The 20,037-nt window shown below is 38.8% G+C and overlaps 1 protein-coding gene and 1 pseudogene across 1 annotated transcript in view; one reads left to right on the forward strand and one right to left on the reverse strand.

The window, feature by feature from the left end:
- Positions 1-5,529, reverse strand: part of LOC149219580 (lon protease homolog 1, mitochondrial-like) — a 47,252-nt pseudogene extending 41,723 nt beyond the window's left edge.
- LOC149219579 (uncharacterized) overlaps positions 1-20,037 on the forward strand; it is a 280,841-nt gene that overhangs the window by 44,433 nt on the left and 216,371 nt on the right. The window contains exon 5 of the mRNA XM_089382627.1: positions 8,994-9,091. Coding sequence (XP_089238753.1) covers positions 8,994-9,091 — 98 coding nt within the window. The remainder of the gene's footprint in view (positions 1-8,993; positions 9,092-20,037) is intronic.

A 20,037-nucleotide genomic window follows, 5' to 3' on the forward strand; every position in this document is an offset into this window, starting at 1 on the left:
TTCTTTTAACTGTTGTAATATTTCTCATTCATATATATGTAGTTTAGAGGAAAGAAACTAGTGTCCCTTTAAGCTCAAGAGCTAGATTGAGGCTGTTGTACTAGGCTAGCGCACAAGTATACTCACTTAAGAGTTCGCAAGGCTCAAAGCCAATACAACAATATTTATCAAAACATTATAACTCATCATGTCACTATTGAGGATTTGAAACTAGGTGAAGATAACTACTATTCCACCAAACCACCCAAAATAACCCATATATATATATATATATATAATTGATTTATTTTATTCAAAAAAATTAAACTATAAAAAAACAAAAAATCAAAAGCTTTATCAACCAATTAAAACTATAATATTAACAAAAAATTATTCTATTTTAATTTACTCTTAATAGCTTTCCTCTTTCATTAGTGTGAACCAACCTCCAAACATCTATTCTTAAAATGAAAAATGTTTTTTGCCTAGAATAAAGACTTTCAAATGAATTTGTGATAGGTTACTTTATTCTTGTGAATTATTCCTACTGAAAATTTACATGGGAAAATTTACTTTATTGTGAATTAATTTACTTCATTGAAAAAGATTCAATTCTTTTTGACTTTGTTTGAATTTTATTTATTTGTAATTAAATTGTTTAATCATAATTTAATTTTTAATAACTGTTAATCAACATTCACCATTGTTAAACTATTCAAATCAGAATATATTGAGATCTGATAAACCAAAATATGAAACGAATATATTAAAATTAACGAAACAATGTTCAATTTCGTTTTACTAGTTGAGGCAACATATGAATATTTTTCGCAGTTAATTTCTATAATCATGAATTCACCATGGATTCATTTAAAAGTTTTCATATTGACCAATCTGTAAGTAAAACAAAAGGAGAAATACAAAAGCTTGCTAAAATACCCTTCCCATTCTCGTTGACATCTTCTTCCCTTTTCCTGTGTTGCCTTTCCTTCCATCTCCCGTTTTACACTTATTTCTTTTGTTGTTTTTTGTGTCTCTCCATCGTCTATATTGAACTTCCATCCACTCTCAAGTCGGGGCTGCGCGCATGCTAAACACAAAGTGCCAACACTGCAATAACACAAAATCAATCAATACCATAACATGAGTAACCTTATAAATCAAATATACAGACATATACATGCTGCTAGTTATTTTTATCAAAGAAATAAGTTGTTGTTGGGGAAGATCAAGACCTTGGGGAATTACTAGATGCCTTTGAGCAGTATATGATTTTTAGGATTGTGACCATCACCCGAATATTCCTCCCAGTCACATGCTAAATCTGCTTAGTAAGTTGGGAATCCATATTATCTATTTGAAGTGAAAAGGATCAAACGTACAGTCTTAGTCTGCTAAACAAAAATAAATAAACGACTTCAACATATTGACCCACAGGAATCCATATTATCTATTTGAAGTGAAAAAGATCAAACGTACAGTCTAAGTTTGCTTAACAAAAATAAATAAACGACTTAAGCATATTGACTTACAGGCTTTTATCTAATTCCTGTCCTGTTATAGATATAAATTGAGGAGTTGGGGGAGGGAAAATCCAACCCCACCTTCTGTTTTGGGGTTTCAAATACAACAGCGTGAGATTATGCAAAGAAAAAAACACAACCCGGGAAGAGACACCACCTCCGAGCACGTTGGATTGACTCTGAACACAATCCTGCAAATAGTATCAAATGCAATCCCAACGCAACCCTGCAAATAGTATCAAATGCAAATTGTTGAAGAATGTTCTGCAAATCCAACACACTGCCCCTCTCACTAACATGGTGTGGTGTAGAATCGGAAACAAGGTGATCGGTGCCTCTTCCATGACTTCATAACAAACTTATGTAGAGAGCGGGACTGACAACCTTCCGCTGCGGCCTTAGAAATTGAATATCCCCATCCCAACAGATCTTGGAGAATGGCATCATCTACGGAGGAGTTATATAAATTCAAATTTTGTGTTTTGGCGGGTTTCCAAATTCAAATTTAAAATTTAAATGAGCTATGTGAAAAGTATGATGAAAAGACACACGTGAAAAGACATACGACAACAGATCTGGATTGTGAAATTCTCTCGAGTTTTTCAACTTCGACAGGGGAATGGGTCTATCCGTTTATTTAAACAGATGTTAATAGAGGCAGAGAAGTGCATGACTGGCCACGTTGATAAGACTGGACAATATGCAATCGAGATAAGCTCAACAGATTTGACCTCATTTGACTGCAGTTTTTGTGCCAGACTTTTTTTTGGGCAGGCCGCATCTATTGGCACAGGAACCGAGGCATTATTGACTTTGACCACGAGGCAATTGCAGGGTTAACTGTAGGTCTGATCGTAGAGTTGACTGCAAAGTTTGACCATTATTTTCATGATTGTTTTGGGTTGACTTCGACCACTTTTGAAGGCTGAGTTTGACTGCCTTTGACCGAGCTCCAAAGAGGATTGTTTGTTGCTGCACTGACCATTGTTAACTTTATGGTTAGGGCAAAATTTAATTGCTGTTGACTGTAGATTTGACAGGGCTGTTTTGACTTTGATTTGGCAAGTCAATTTTGACTTTTGTACTCTTTATTTTTGTTGAACATTTGATATAATAATAGGAAGAATTGATCAAAGGGTTTTCCCCATCTTGGGGTTTTTCCTTGGCATTTGCCAAATTTGGTGTCCTCTTGTCTTCAACATTTTGTTATTTCATGTTCTATCTACAATTACTGTCAATGTGATTAATGATTAATGTGATTGCTATTGGAATGTAAATTGGAAATTGTCATTGGGCTGCTAAAGGACATTGAAATAATGGTGCTAAGCATAGAAATACCTTTGTTAACTAAAATTAACGGGTTTTTTCCATTAGTCCATCCATTTGACATAATGGAACAACCTGTTTTGGTCCATGATTCTTTAAATTCATTGAAATAATCTCCAGTGGATGCAATGTCTCTTTGCAAAAGAGTTCCCCTCAAGCCATGCCTAATAGGGCTTTTCAATGCCTTTCTTGCAACAATAGCAACTTCCCACATATCTTGGTGGTAAGGTGAGCAAGCAAAATTAAAGGGGATATGTGCATCATACCACCATCTAACAATGTATTAAAAAGCAACATCTTTGCATTGCTTTTCCAGTGAGCATCTAAGGTGGGTTGACTTAGACTTGGTTGAGAGGCAGTGGCTAGCAGTAGCAGAGGCAAAGGTGGAGGAAGGTGTGAAATAGCTCTTAATGTTCAAGAATGAGACCCAAGAGGGGGAGGAAGATAATGGAAGGGGTCATCGAGATTGGTGGAAGGGATAGAGGAGTCTTCAAGGTCAAAATAATCATATCGACTTGCTTCTCTCCTAGCCATAGCTTTTGCAATTTCCTTCTTCCTTGCAATTTCATCTTGAATAGCCTCTTCCCTAGTGTTTGCCTTTTGATACTTTTCAAACTTTCTAAGGTATTCTTTCCTGATAGGCCCTATCACTTCATCTGGTGCATCACAGAGGGTTACTTGGCCTCTTATACCAACCAAATGTTGTTTCAACCTATAAATACCCCCTCCTCCCATTGTGTCCTTGCAATATTGACACAAGATTTTGCCATAAAAAACATCACGGTGAACCCATGCAACGCCTTTGGCTTTTGGGGCCATAATGGATGTTGAAATTTCAAATATTTTATTGAAGGAAAGAGATTTGCAAATAAAATAGGAAAATGCAAAACCTATGATCAACTACCATGGTTCTTCCTTGATGCTTTTTAACTTGAAAGTTGAAACTCGAAAGAGGGGGGCAAATTAAAAATAGAGACAACATTGAAGTTTGAAAATTTTATAGGGAATCATATTTGGAAGGCTGGAAATGAAAACTAGTTGATGAAGCCTCCTCCCAAATATGCCAACTCCACTAGAAAGCTCCTCCAAGATGGCAAAGAACCTCCAAACTTGCTTCTGTTGCTCTAAAACTCAAGGTTGTTGCAACATTGTCCAAGCTCTCAAACTCTCACAAACACTATAAATAAAATGTGTAAGGCAAAAGAGAGGAGATTGCTTTTATAATTTTAGGGGAGCAAATTTGGAGAGAAATCCGCTCAAGGTTTGGTCAAAACCACCCAAAAATACCATCGTGGGCTCCATAAAGCCGTCGAAAAGTGTGTAGACCGAATTGGTTGATTAGGACTAGTTAGTTTCCAGTGAAAACTAGTTGATGAAGCCTCCTCCCAAATATGCCAACTCCACTAGAAAGCTCCTCCAAGATGACAAAGAACCTCCAAACTTGCTTCTGTTGCTCCAAAACTCAAGGTTGTTGCAACATTGTCCAAGCTCTCAAACTCTCACAAACACTAGAAATAAAATGTGTAAGGAAAAAGAGAGGAGGTTGCTTTTATAATTTTAGGGGAGCGAATTTGGAGAGAAATCCGCTCAAGGTTTGGTCAAAACCACCCAAAAATACCATTGTGTGCTCCATAAAGCCGTCGAAAAGTGCGTAGACCGAATTGGTTGATTAGGACTAGTTAGTTGCCAAATTAGCTGGTTTGGTAAAAAATGGTTGGTTTGGCACCTAACTGGTCCTAGTCGACCTGCTAATCGGATTTCTTCTACTGGTTCGGTTGATTTTCAGTTTGAACAAACCAATTTTTAAAGCTATGGTTTGAACTCACTAGAACAAGCTTCTAAAAGCTATAACCTCGTAAGCTCTTCCTCAATCGCCTGCAGAACATGTGTTGGGCACCTCTTCGTATTTGGTCCAAGTCTCTCTCTTTCAATATAATTTGAAGGAGATGGAAAAAAACTTCGTGTAGGATGCTTCACCGTTTCGTCAATATTTTTCAGAAGTGTCGATGAATGCTTTTTTTGTGTGTTGCCCCTCACTTTTAGTTTTTTTAGGTGATTTGGAATGGCCTTGTTTGCGTTGCAAGTCCCTTTTACTATCTTTTGAATGAGAACGTGAATGTCATCGTCTTTGATGCTTTTTCATTTCATGAGGAGATTGTGAAAGCCCTTGCTTGTGCAGTTTCTCTCTAGAAATTGATTTGTGATGACCTGCCTTGTGCACTTGAATTTTTCCATTGTCTCGAGAGGCTGAGATGCAATGTTGCCTGTTTTTGTCATCCTCCATAATAATCGCTCCTCTGTCTCTAGGATGAGATGAGCAACTTGATTGCTTAAAATTATCCTCTAGCACCAAATCATTTCCTTGCCGTGAAAACTTGCTACCATCTTCGACCACTCCACCCTTCCTTTCCTCAAAGTGCAGTTCATTCACTTTCAACTGTTTATTGCCATATTCAATCATTTCCATATGTCCCTCTGGATGATGATTTGAGCTCCCCATCAGAGCTTCTTGAATTGCTCTCTCGTTTGCTACATTCTTGTCAAAATTTGTGTTCCTTTCATCACACGTTATCATGAAATTCTCTCCTGCCATTGCATCATGCATGTCAACACCCTCTCTATGTTTATCACCTTCTTCATTTCTAACCTTCAAATGTGAGCATTTTTTCTTTTCAATAAATCGATCACCAACACAACTCATTTGTCTTGTTGAAAGCATTTTCATTAGCTTTTCCGGAATCTTGATCTCGTTTTTTGGCAACTAGCCCAAAAATCGTTCCATGTCCTTATGCTTGCTAGTTGTTGCTCCTTTGTTCTCTATTCTTCTTTATGAGTAGATGCCTTCAGAGCCCACCAAGATGTTGCTTGCACATGTTTTCCATTAACTTCCAAACAAGACACCCCAAGTTGAACAAAAGGAGGATACTCCCCTCTTTGACCAATGGTCATTTGAGGCATTGCCTGAAGTGTGGCAAATGACTTTGTTTGTGGTGTATTGGCCATTACATTTTGTTGTGTACCCTTGCCACAATTTCCAGGCCTACCTTCATACTTGATACCACATAACTCATGAAGGGTTAGGGCTGCACGAGTCTCCTCTTTTAGCATTTGATACTCCTTCCAATAATCTGAATTATCGTTGTTATGTTGTGGTGGTCCACAATTCCCTGCTTTTTGCCCATCTATGAATTGGGGAAATCAAGGTTTAGGAGTCTTTTGATTGGCTGTCCAAGAGCTAGTCGGTCCAGGGGCTTTAGGTTGATTAGGAACACCTGCATTGTGTAGAAATTTTCTGAGTTTTGTAGCCTTCCCAGTTTCAAGGTTTTAGCATAATGTCTAATGCCCACAACCCCAAAGAGTTAGCTAATATGTACACCTGTTAATTTTAGATAACAATGGTATGTTCTATGCTTAAGACATTACTTAAATGTTCCTTTAGCAGCCTAATGAAAAATTCCAATTATATCCAGTAGCAATCACATTAACTTATAAACATTGACAATAAATGCAGATAGAACATCAAAACATATGCATAAGACAAGTCAAGACAAGAGGACACAAGATGTGGCGGATGCTAGGGACAAACACCAATGTGGGGAAACCTTTTGATCAAATCTTCTTATTCTTCAATAGTTCAGCAGAGAGAGAGAGTACAAATATTTAGCCCAAAACAGATTTGCCAAATCAGCAGTCAAATCCAGCCCTAACCAAAAAGTCAACGGTGGTCAAAGCTGCCCCAAAACATCCTCCAAACAGTAGGCCAAATTGACCTTCAAATTAGCTCAAAAACTTAGGTCAAATCCAGTTAAAGGAGAGAGAAATTCTGTTGTAATTTTCTGTGGTCAAAATAGAAGTCAATGTTGGTCAAACTATCCCCAAATACCTCAATTTCTATGCCAATAAATGCGGCCTAGAGAAATCGAACTTTTGGCCCAAAAATCGAGGTCAACGCAAGTCAAATCACCCAAAATCAATGCTGGTCAACGCCTTGAAATCAACGAACTGTTCTGCTCAGAAAAACTCGGCCTCCTGCCACACGTGCGAAGTAGAGAGAGAGAGAGAAGATGTTGTGATGAGATGATGTCCAAATGAGGAAAAGGTCTCTCCTATTTGTGATGAGATAATTCCATAGAAAGAAGTTATTTGGTTTGTGGATTGAGACATAAAGTATAAAGTACTTGTCAAATGAAGATACCTCCTTGATGGTCTCTTGCACTAGATGCTTCTTTGATGATGATATCTTCAACTAGATGCCTTCTTTGATGATGTTGACAATTGAAGATGTCTTCTTGATGATGATTGCTTTCTTGATGACCTCCTCTCTTCAAGTATGCTTGAGATGTGGCCCTTTCTTCATTGAGAGGGAGATCACCTTGATTACTTTGATGATGATGAACTGTTTCTTCTTGCTTCCTTTGGATGTAGGATGTAGAATGTGGAGACTTCTTTAACGTGCTTCAAATGTGTTAAGTCCTTTGAATGGAGTTAGGGTCTTTTAGGTCTACTTTTTCTTCCAAGAGTTCCTTCCTTGAAGATGATGTGTAGACTAGTCCTCTTTGATGTGTTTAACTCTCCTTGATGTTCTTCTTATGTTTGGCCCAAATGTATCCTTCTTCAATGGAGTGATTTTCAAGCTGCATCTTTCTTCTTGTTGATATCACCTTAGCTCTAATACCATGTTGAGAAATCTAGGGCAGCTAGATTAGGGTGATTTCTCTTACTTCAATAATTGTTTGTGATGTTCTTTTACTTAACTAGATGTACTTGTAGTTAACTTCTTCTTATCTTGATTATTATAGTGTTCTTTGATCATCTAACAGGTATCAAACAATGAAGATCAATGAGGCAAGAGGACACAAAATGTAGGTTGCAAACCAGGACCAAAGCCTCTCTTCTTGAGAGGAAAACCCACAAGAATTCTTCTCTTCTTATAGAATCTTCAAATGACAAATTCCAAGACCTAAGACCCTTGTCAAAGACCCCTCCAAGACCAAGTCAACCTTTCCCCTGATGAGTTTTTCTTTCACAAAGTCGACGCTAGTCAAACTGCATCTACACTTCAGATTTTTCGACCCTTAGTTCAGAATTTGGTCACTGCTTCAGAACTGTACTTTTCAGCCTTCCTGAAATCATTGCAATTTCGCACGTGTGAGTATTTTATGGCAAGTTTTGATCCTTTTTCTGCTTCGCTTGGCTTGATTATTTTCCCTTGCTATGCGACTAGCAAATTGATCTTTTAGACACATTGATTTGGCTCTTTTGATGACTGTAATTTCTTCATAAGTGATGCCCTAGACCTTTCGCATGTGTGGGAGGATTTAGCCCTAAAAGAGATCCCAAAACTTCTATTTATCTTCTCGTTTTGTTCTCCTTTTTTCGCTGGTTGTTATGCTTCTTTTTCTTGGTGACCGAACTCCTTTGCTTGCTTGATTGATTGCCTTCTTCAAATGAAGGAGCTCCTATAAATAGGCTTTTTTCAATAGCCCTAATGAGGTCGACTTGTCACTGTTTAGTCCGACTTGTCCTTTGCTAAGGCCAACTTGTCTTGGAGGAAGTCTTTGACACATTTTGACTTACAATAATTCTTTTGACATGATACAATATGCCCATTGTTGTCTTTTATATATTACAATGACTCAGTTGACTTCTTGACTCTATGAAAAACCCTAGAAGCACTCAATGGGTGCTTGATCTATAAATAAAATTGACCTTGAGCATGAAACCCATGCTACAAAAATAAAAATAATAATTTTTCTTTTTCTCTTTACATCAAATACATAAAATCACGATTACATTAGACATTATGAAGATCGAACCTAGTAACATTTTCCAACACACATGACAATAGATCTTGGGTCTCTCATTTCTTATAGAAGCTCGAGTGTCATAAGTTCATTTAGATGCTTTTGTTTTGTATAATTTGTAAATATTAGAAATATTTATGTATATACTTAGTATTTGCCATGATTCCTTTCAATAAGATGCAATCATGGAAGGTAACCAACTCTAATGCTGATGGTTCAATGGTCCTTTTTAGAGTTGAGTAGTTGGTTTTTGTACTTATTTGTGTTTTCTATAATTATTTGTGGAAACCCTTGAAATATTGACAATGATAAAATGAAATCTTCCTGCAAAATAAAGTAATTTATCTTTTGTTTTATGCAGAACAAACAAAAAGCAACAAACAAGAAGTTATGTTTATCCGAAACAGCTCTCAATTCCAATGCAAATGAGCCTGACAAAGAATCACAGGAAGATGAAGGGTAATAAAAAGTTTCCGCTACTATGTTTGATTTATTTTTCAGTTTGCTGTCTGTTTTTCCTTAATCTAGTTTATTTTGTTGTATGTTGGAAATTTTGGAGAATGCCATTTATTTGCTTTGAAAAGTCTCCAGGAAAATCTGAAACAATGTTGTTGTGGTAAGACACAAAAAAATTGTGATTGACGAAGTGAAACATTTGTGAAAATAAGGCATTAAAAGCAGTGATCATTTAACTTTGATCTAAGACAAGGCGCTAACTCTCACTCGTACATAATTACAAGAGTATTTTGAGTGTCTGCACCAACAAATATTATTGTTGGCATTGCATAAAAAACATCTATACATGTCTCATGTCTCTTGCATGTCACAATTACATGTAGCCATAAAATATTTTTGTGGTTCTGACAAGAGTTTGTGAAAGAAATCTGCAATAGTGTGACAATACATTGTGGTTTCTTTTGCAGGGTCCCATTGTAGCGGATACATTCCTACATGATTTGAGAGTGCAATCAAAGGTACTATCCTGCACTCCTGCACTTCATTATGACATCCATCATTCCTTGCAAACAGATTTGTGTGGCTGAGGTAATTGAAGATTTGAAGCCATGCCTCCACTTCCCTTCCCATTTATGAACAAGAGCTTTCTTGAGACATCTATCCATTGACATGGTTTGATCATGGTGATTTCTTTGTTTGTTAGCTTGAGGTGGTTCTTGTGAGTTAATAAGAAATCTCCCCACCGTGGTAATTTGTGCCCATAGATTTACATTGAGGGAAATTTAATGCCTTTGTCCCATCCACTGTTCCCGCTTTGTAATATGCCCTTTGTCTTTTTGATCATGATCATCGTATGATTTTTCATGGGATGGGTTTTAATATAGTTCTCCCCTCTTCCATTTGCAACGTTCCTTGATCTAGGTGACCTCTTTATTTGCTTTAAGGAATTGACTACAAAATTGAGGTTCCTTCGAATATGAAAGAGTTCTATCCTTTCACATTTAGTTAATTAAAAATTGAAGTTTTTGATTGAAGTTGCCAACTTGATCTCTCCCTAGAGTTACCTTTCAAGGCACCATCAAAGAAGAGAAAAAAACTTCGTTTCTTTCTTATCCAATCATGAAACTCTTCCTTATCCAATTTGATTTGAAATGATTTGGGTGGGTGAGGTTTTTGATTGAAGCTACTAGTTTGATCTAAGGGATGTCTCAGATTGAACCAGTCCCTTTAATTTTGCGGTAAAGAATTTTGCTCCTCACAGTCATACCCACTAGCAGTGATAGACTCAAAGAGCAATTGCACTGCCTTGAGGGCCGCCTTGGGAGCAGAGGGTCACAATTCTTGAAAAATTACTTGGTTGCGGGTAATTCATATCACCCAGCATAGGAATTTTGGTAGTGCCATCAAACATAGCATAAGAATAGAGCTTGCTGAACACTGCCAAGGGATCCTATATTTCCAGCTTTCAAACACTTCTTACCAACCATCAGGAATGGATGTGATTTCTAATGGTTTGTCCAACGCTATTTCCGAAACCTCCAATACAAAACGACAATGGCTAAAGAGATGAGATATTGATTATTCCTTGTTTTCGCATAACACACACTTGGATGGACTGAGAATATTGCATTTTTTCAAGTTCTCTATAGTTAATATTTTCCCCTGGGCCATTTCCCAGCAGATCATATTTATTTTGGATAGACTGTTAGTATTCCAAATTAGACTCCATATTTGATTTGGGGGGATGAGGGCAATTTTGGATCAAAAACTCGTAGCCCGATCTAACAGAGTATACATTATTTTTGCTGCCCTTCTACGCTAGTTTATCCAGTCTTGAAGTGACAATGGGGGCGAACCCCTTTAGAGCTTTTAGAAAGGAGCCCCTTTAGAGCTTTTAGAAGGGAGCCCCTTTGGGCCGAAGTTTGGAACGCAGGTTTGGACAATCCCACCTAGTCCATTGACCATTCAGGTCCCATAATGATATATCAACGATTCTTTCATATTTGTTTCCTGCCATCCATGATGCTGAATCCCTCATATCCTCAAGTTCTTTACCATTGCTGCTGAAGGAACTTGATCCTTGTAGAGGCAAATCTGAGCTCCATTTTTTGTCTACCAATCCAAATTGTCAATAATGATTGGAGCAACTGCTTTGCACAACCACCATATTTTAGAGCCCTGTTCTGACCGTACCTCATCCTTTGGCCAAAGAAGCTTGTTTTTATGAAAGTATTTGTGAATGAAAGAGATTTTCCACCATTCCTTGGAGTTTGAGAGGAGTCATCAAACAATTTTAGCACCCAGAGCTAGGTCATTAGCTCAGGGTTCTTCTGTTGAAGAATCTTGGGCAATTAGGTGTAGTGTGATTCTTCTTGACTTAACAATTTGTGAAGCACTTTTACAATTATCTTAGCTTGATCTTCTTCTATGAAACCGGATTCGTCCTAACCCCTGGACGAATCCCGAATCGGACGAATCGGACACGATTCTGTCCTGACACGTGTCATATTTCCATGACTCGTCGTGTCATATCCGGGTACGTCGTGTCATGAGCGTGTCAGAAAAATTTGGAACGTGTCACGATTTTTGGAACGATTTTTGGTTTCGGATTCGTTTTTAGGGGTTTAAGTTCGCTGTTTTCATTCGCATTTGACCGCATTTGCAATTTGGAGCGACCGAGCGAGTAACAGGCTGTATCTGGAGCGACTAACAGCGATTTGGAGCGAGTAACAGCGGCGGACCAAGGTTAGTTTGCTGAAAACGTGGGTAGTTCTGAAAACTGGTTAGTTCCGGCATTCTAGAAATATACCTTGCCTCATGTTTATCTCGAACTCACAAGAAAGTGTTCATCAATCTCATGCCATTATATGTCGTGACTCGTGACTCGTTCCTAATATAGAAGCTGGCAGATGTAAGAGCCACCCATGGTTTAAAGAGATTGCATTGTGATTAGCCACCGGCCCACCCTAAAATGATATTCCCAGCAATATTATACAAGTAAAACTGTCTACTGTAGTTAGCTCTGGACATAGAATGTCATTACATTGAGGCTCTCGCTCTCATTACATAGTGGCTCGCACATCTGTGGTTTGATATATAAGACTCTTATATATGAGTCGGTCACGAATGATGGACTGCTCTGCCTGATTATCTTGATGTTTTCACACTCAATTTCTGCCAGAGACACTGAAGTATGAACCTTGAGAGGCCTTTTAGCCTTGCCTTCAATGAAAGAATTGTTTATTGATCAGTCTTGATGTCAGACCTTGTCTGGCTTGTCAAACAGTGTTGTAGGTTTACTTCAGGCGGCAATCAGGCCTGTAATAAGAAAGTGCTGAAGATGTTCTTGTGACAATGGTACCTGCAAGATAGAGAATATTGCACGAATCCCAATTCCCGAAAGAAAAATAAGTAAACCGGAACCCTTAAACAATACTTACCTTTACCTGCAACAAGGATTAATGCAAGAATACAACACTTCCCAAAGTGTTAATAATAGAACAGCAGACCTATCTACAATAAATACCATAAAAGGTTGCTAAACTAAAGTATGAAAATAAAACTTACCTTGATATATCTTAAAATGCTAAACTAATCTTCTATTTGCATGAATTGGTCAAGAGTCAAGACTCAAGACAATTACAATAATTAATAAAACAACCTTACCTTGACTTACCTTACCCAAATAAGCCACTCACTGCTTCTGTATAGACCAACAAGACCACTGTTTCCAAATTGGAAGCTAATACTGATATACATCAATGACTCTGAGACTGGGAGTTGTGCAAAAGCTCTCTGGCAATGACTGTTTTGCTTTATCTTCTTCCTTTTCTTTCATATCAGTCACTGTCAGGCTTCAGCAAATGTTTGTTTCTTGAGCTGATCCCTGGTGGGTTTGCAGAAGCATTGAAGTTAGGTTCTCGTGCAAGTGGGTTCTAGACTTCTAGTGGTTGAGCCTCCAGGGTTTGATCTCCTAATGTTTCCTACTTCATCATTTTGCTACAGCTGTCCTATTAGTTTCATAACAGTGAGAAAATCAAACTTAAATCAACATAAAAACCCCTCACATCTGCAATGTGCATAAATCTAATATGACAGTGGCATAACCTTATTATAATTTTCACTGTTTGTTTCAAAGTGCTCCAGTACAGCTCAGAAAGTACTGAAAATTTTCTAATTATTTGGCACACTTGGCACAGGGAAATTTCATTAGTAACTCATCACTACCCTATTGCACATGAGTCAGACCTTGGCCTGTCCTGGCAGTGTAGAAGTTTTGCTGTTTTCATTTTAAAATTTTTACAGCAGTTTGACTGTTTGTTCATTTTTTTTACAGGTTGAGGTAACATGGCTCAATCAACGGCAGGGGCAGCAAGGAAGGGCAAGAATGTCATGGGTAGAGATGCTCTTCCTCCCCCAATATCATCAGAGTCTGCTGCAAGTAATCTTGAGGGAAGAGGAGTTAAAGACAATGAAAAATATCCATTGTGGAAATATGTCGCAAGAGAGGATGGGTCAAACAGCAAGGGAAAGGGAGGAGGCAATGTGCAATGGAAATGCAGCTTTTGTAACATTTCTTTCACAAGCACATATCACCGTGTGAGAGCACATTTGTTGGCTATACCTGGTAAGGGGATTGGAGCTTGTAAAGATATTCCTAAACCAAAGAGAAAAGAATTGGTAAAGGAGGCCCATGTTGGTATGGAACATGTGGCACTGGCTTCAAAATCAAAAGCACCCAAGGGCAAGAATGAAGACCCCCTTCCATTTTTGAGGAAAGCCACCTCCAAATTTCCATTTGAGAGTTCTACTTCTACTGGGGGACAAGCATTAAAAAGAAGATCACTTGGTCCAATGGACAGGATTTTCCAAAAAGAGAGATGGGACGAGCTTGATCTCACCATTGCCTTCTTTTTCTATCAAAACTTCATATCATTTAATGTTGCACGTTCACCTTTATTTGTTGAGATGTGCCGAGCTCTAACTCAAGGGGCTCCAGCAGGGTATGTGCCTCCTGGGTCAGAGAAGCTGAGAACCACATTGTTGACGAAGGCAAAAAAAGAGGTGCAAAAAATGCTCGAGCCTATTAAGGCATCATGGCCAACATCTGGGGTTAGCATTGTTTCTGATGGATGGACAGATCCAGCACGACACCCAATCATCAACTTCATGGTGTCTTCCTTGAATGGTCCAGTTTTCCTGAAAGCAGTGGATACACTTGGCGAATACAAGGATGCACAATTTATGGGTGAGTTATTTATTAGAGTTATTGAAGAGGTAGGTGTTGATTCTTGTGTGCAAATCATTACAGATAATGCACCTGTTTGCAAGGCGGCTGGCATGATTGTGGAAGCTAAATATCCACAAGTGTTTTGGACACCTTGCATTGTCCATTCATTGAACTTAGCACTGAAATCCATTGCTTCTGATGTGCTTTGGATTGGAAGCATTATTGAGGATGCAAGACATATCCGTAACTTTGTGCAAAATCATACAAATGCCCTCACTATCTACAAGGAGTACAGCAATCTATCATTGTTGAAGATTGCTGATACACGGTTTGCATCTTCATTCATGATGTTGAAGAGGTTGAGGGAGGTCAAGACTGCTCTTGGGTCCATGGTTATTTCTGAGTTTTGGTCTTTTTGGAGAAAGACAGATCAGGCAGCCTCTAAAAGAGTGAAGGACACGGTACTAGATGATGCTTGGTGGGAGAGGGTAGATCTAATTATTCAGATCATGGACCCTATCATCTCTTTGCTTCGAGTTGCAGATACAGACAAACCCATCCTAGGAGAGGTTTATGAGGGATGGGATTCCATGATTGAGTCTGTGAGGAGCATTATTCTACAGAGTGAGTGCCCCCCGTATGAGACATCACCAGAGGCCTTCTGCGATACCATACATGATATTCTTGTCCGCAGATGGGACAAGAATTGTACACCTTTACATTGTTTGGCTCACTCATTGAACCCCAAATACTACAGCCATGAGTGGCTGAATGGTGGACCTTCCCGCAGATTCCCTCCTCACATGGATGGTGAAATCTCACAGGGGAGGAAAGAGGCGCTTCAGCGGATTTATCAGGATAGTGCATTGCTTGCTGAGGTGGAGGATTCCTTTGCAGAGTTTTCCACTGGCACTGGTCGGTTTGCAGGTTATGATGTGATTAGAGACAGGGGGCTTAAGAAGCCCTACTCTTGGTGGGCATATCATGGGGCAACAAGCCGTCCTCTTCAGCAGTTAGCCATGAGGCTCCTCTCTCAGGTGACTTCATCCTCTTGTTGCGAGAGGAATTGGAGCACATATGGGAATTTGCATACTGTGAAGAAGAACAGGCTTGAGCAGTCCAGGGCAGAGACAATGGTGTATGTGCACACCAACCTTCGTCTTATTTACAGGCAGAGGGAAGAGTGGTTGAGGGGAAAGACAAAGATGTGGGATGTCTTTCCTGAAGATATGGGTCTGGACACCACTGTTGAGTTGGCATTGGCCAACATGGATCTCGGTGATCCAGTGCTAGACCCTATTAGTTTTGATGACTTAGAGGGGTCAACCTCCATACCAGCAGATGCAGAGGCGACTATGGATACAGGGGAGGAGGAGGATGCAGAGGAGAGCAGTGGGGACCATGATGATGGGGACAGTGATGCTGATTCTGATGCTGATTGATGCCTTGAGGCTTGTATACCTATAGTTGTTTTATATTTTCTATAGACTATTTCTATTTGCCATTGGCATTGCACCAACACTACCTATGTAACAGATTTTGATTTGATGACTTAATGAGAAAACTACAGTTGTCAGTGTGTTTATCTTACTATCTTGTAGTTGTAAGTTGTCTTTCAGTTATGAATTATGAATCATGATTTAAATTTTTAATAGATTTATCATTTATGTGACCAGTACCACTGACATTTATTTGAATTTTGTATGTACTATGCATGCTAATAGCTATAGATGAAGATCTATGTTTGAAATCAATAAATTTGTATCATTAATTAAAATTTGTGTAAGAAATATGCTAATAACTAATTTTTAAGATATATCATCATATATATATATATATTTTAAATATATATATATATATATATATATATATATATTTTAAATATATATATATATATATATATATATATATATATATTTTTTTTTAATAAAATAATATATAACGTGTCCTAACGTGTCTTGTTCCGGGGGTCAGCGTGTCCCGAATCCGACACCACGAATCCCGAATCCTACGTGTCCCGAATCCCCGTGTCAGGTGACTTAGATCTTCTTCTTATTATTAGTGTGTGTGTTTCATCAAACTGCTACCAAAAACATAAAGACAAGAACACAAATGTTGGCTCTCTGCCAGGGCCAAAACCTCTCTTCTCTTGAGAGGAAAACCCTTCGGTAAGTTTTCTCTTATTGAAGCTTCTTTCTTGATCAATGCCAAACCCTAGACCCTTGACTAGAAGATCCTCCAAGCACAAGTCAAGTCATTTTCTCTGCACTATGTTTCCCCGACACTTGTTCACCTCCTTCCAACACTTCATTCCCTAGCACTTTGTCCTTCTTCCGACACTTCGTTCTTCCTTAGTGTGACAACACTGCAGCCCTAATTCTTGCACGTGAGAGAGGTACCCTAGAGAATTAGGGTCCTTTTTCCTTCGATAGAGAGAGAGTCTTCTTCGCTTGACTTGAGAGGCCTTGTAGGCCTAATTTCTAACCCAAACAATGATGAACATGTGACTATGACCTTACTGCTGATATAACTGCAGACTGTCCTATCTTTTCTCGCACGTGTGACTATATTAACCCTAGAAAACGATCCTTTTCACTTTGGCTTTTCTCCTCCTTCCTTCGTTGCCCTAGAAGACCTCTTCTTCATTCTTTGTTACCTTTTTTCTAGCCTCTTCTCTTCGCAGATTTCAGAGCTACTTGGTTGATGTTGTAATGGAGTGGACAACCTCTATTTATAGAGGACTGTCCCTCCTTTTAGGCCGACTAGAAGGCCGACATGTAGACTGTTTGCAGGCCGACTTGTTATGCTTACTTCAGATGGTTTCTTTGGTGGTGTCACATGCTTGAAGGAGACTCTTTGATGGTGCCTTTGCATAGGAGGGGACTTGACTTTGCTTGGAGGTTACTTCTTTGACTCTTATATACAATGTAACATACCCTTAAGGTCTTTAACATAATTCTTTTGACCTTTTAATTTATGTTAAAATTGGCAACTAAGGCCAAACTCCATGTGGGTCTACTTATTCATGGCAACTGATATTTTTCTTGGATTCCTCTCATTGAGAGGTGTAGGATTGATCTAAAGATCATCCGATTTCGACATGTATTCATGGAGACATGAATTTAATTGTGTTATGTGACAATTCGTCAAGGTCGGCCAACAACCAAATTACCCCCATCTATCCTCAACGTTTTACTATAAATAGAGGTGGCCTTCAAGTCATTTAGTTACTCATCTCTTGTGATTTCTTCCTCTCCACTCATTTGGGTTTTGGTGGAAGGAGAAGCCACCAAGAGTATACGCTGCCCTAGAGGGAGTGCCTTAGGCTCTACACTGCCCTAATGTAAAAGTCCTAACACAGTCAATGAAGTAACCTTAACACAGTCAGAAAGGAAGCCTCTATACGCTGCCAAAGGATGCTCCAAAAGAGCCCTAGCTGCACACACAGCTATGTCAAGGAGGGCAGTGAAGTGTAAGCCCTCATAAAAGAGGCTTACACTCAGCTGAAGGATAAGCCTAAATGCCCTAGCCGCTGGTCACAATTTTCTATTACAAGAGACCCTCAAAACGCAGTAAAAGAGAGCCTTAATCTGATGTCTGAACAACTCCTAATGTCCGCTGTCATAATGGAGATTCTATCCACTGTATTGAGATCTATACGTTGGCCTAATGATAGGGAATACACAGTCACCCTAACGTTGTCCTTGAGTGCCCTAAACACTGTGGCCGCAGTTAAGGAGGATGCATATACTTAGCTAGGACAAACCTTCTATATGCTACTCATACACTGCCTTAAGCCGCAGGAAGGAGGCTTAGAAGAGGCCCTAGTCTCAGGGTTGAAGAAGCCTTAATTCACTGTCACAAATACAACTAACATTGCAAAGGAAGCCTAGCAGCAACAGTGTTAATTACAACTGTTCTAAGGCATAGGTACATCGGGGGCAATTGTCTCTATATTAGAAGTCTGAGGGCATCACTGCCATTAAGGAACTTGGTAGCTAACTGCTTTGCTACGCTGCAGGCCATAGCAAGCAGCTAAGGCTGTTCCATGACAATATTGATGTATGTAGCATGTAGGTGACAACATGATGGATGCCACATGATAAGTGTAGCATGGTGCAGCATAGTGATGATGAAGTGCAACATGAATGGTACAACATAGTGCAACATAGTGATGATGAAGTGCAACATGAAAGTGTAGCATGAATGGTACAACATAGTGCAACATAGTGATGATGAAGCGCAACATGATGGGTACAACACAATGATGATGGATGTAGTATAATGAGTGCAACATAGTGCAATGAAGTGCAACATAGTGATGGGTACAACATGGTGATGGAATCACCTGTGTTCAAATCTGCTGCCTCATGTGTCATCTTCCTAGAGAAAATCTCTGCTCTTATTTTGACAAGTCAAAATGTTGACTTCTGATGTATATGTACTATCTCTCTCTCTGCTGAACTATTGAAGAACATAAGAAGAATTGATCAAGGGTTTCCCCACATTGGGGTTTGTCTCTGGTTGACGCCACATCTTGTGTTCTCTTGTCTTGGCTTGTCTTTTGTGATTTATGTTTATGTTCTATCTGCATTTTACTATCATGCTAAATGTGATTGCTAATTTGGAATTGATATTAAGCTAATATGGAAAATATAAGTAAATTTGCTCTCAGCATAGAACATACCTAAAATTAACAATTTACCTATAGTACTTTAACATGTGCTAGACCTACTTCAATGAGCAAGAAACTCATTGACATATATTATAAAAATAATATTTCTTTTCTTGAATAAATACAAATATCAAAAGTGCATTTATGAAGACCAAACCTAGTTACGTTTCCTTCAACTCCTTCATCAATAAACCTTCATATACCTTGGGCAATTGGACTGTGTTTCAGTTTACCAAGTGGAATTTATTTTGATTATGTTTTCCACCTTGCTAGAGAAACTTATCATCCCCCCGATTTGATGAATTATTCCTTTGGGCACTAATAGCCCTAATCCCACATTTACTGGAAGCGAGGACAACACCAATTTGATTAAGACTATCTTCCCAACTACAGTTAGCCATTGCACTTCCCATCCTTGTATTCTCTTACGCATTATTTGTAGAACTTCCTCCCAATCATCGACATTGGGTGAGACTAGCGATAGTGGGAGTCCAAGGTATCTGAAAGTTTTCCATTCCAAAGCTGTTAGAAATTCTAATGCCCGAGATATTTCCAGTAGGGTGTTGTCAGGGCAATTCCACCCATAGGATTGGTATTTCCCACCGAGAGATTAAAATCTTCTTGGAGGATCCTCCTAGCAGCAACGTTTCATCGGCAAGTTGAGAGTGGTTTAGGCCTTTTAGATTCCTTGCAATACTCAATCCTACTAGTTTGCCTTTTTGCTTGGCCATCTCTAGATTTCTGCTCAAGCTTTGTGCCCTAATAGTGTAAAGAAGTCGAGACATAGGGCACCCTTATCTAAGCCCCCTAGAAGCCAAAAAAGATCTGCAGGTTGTCCATTAACCAATCGTGTTATCCAAGGAGAACGAATGCAAGCCTTTATCCATTTGATGAAGTCTTTACAAAATCCCGACTTTTCTATCATTAAGAATAGGAATTAATACCTGAATCTTTCAAAGGCATTGGCCATATCTAGTGTAATCACCTTTCCAGATTCTCCAACTTCCTTGCTTGAATGAATTGCTTCCTGCACCAATATTATAT

The sequence above is a fragment of the Pinus tabuliformis genome, chromosome Q, assembly GCF_031772625.1.
Source record: "Pinus tabuliformis cultivar Carrire ecotype Pingquan chromosome Q, CPIR1, whole genome shotgun sequence".
NCBI lineage: Eukaryota > Viridiplantae > Streptophyta > Pinopsida > Pinales > Pinaceae > Pinus > Pinus tabuliformis.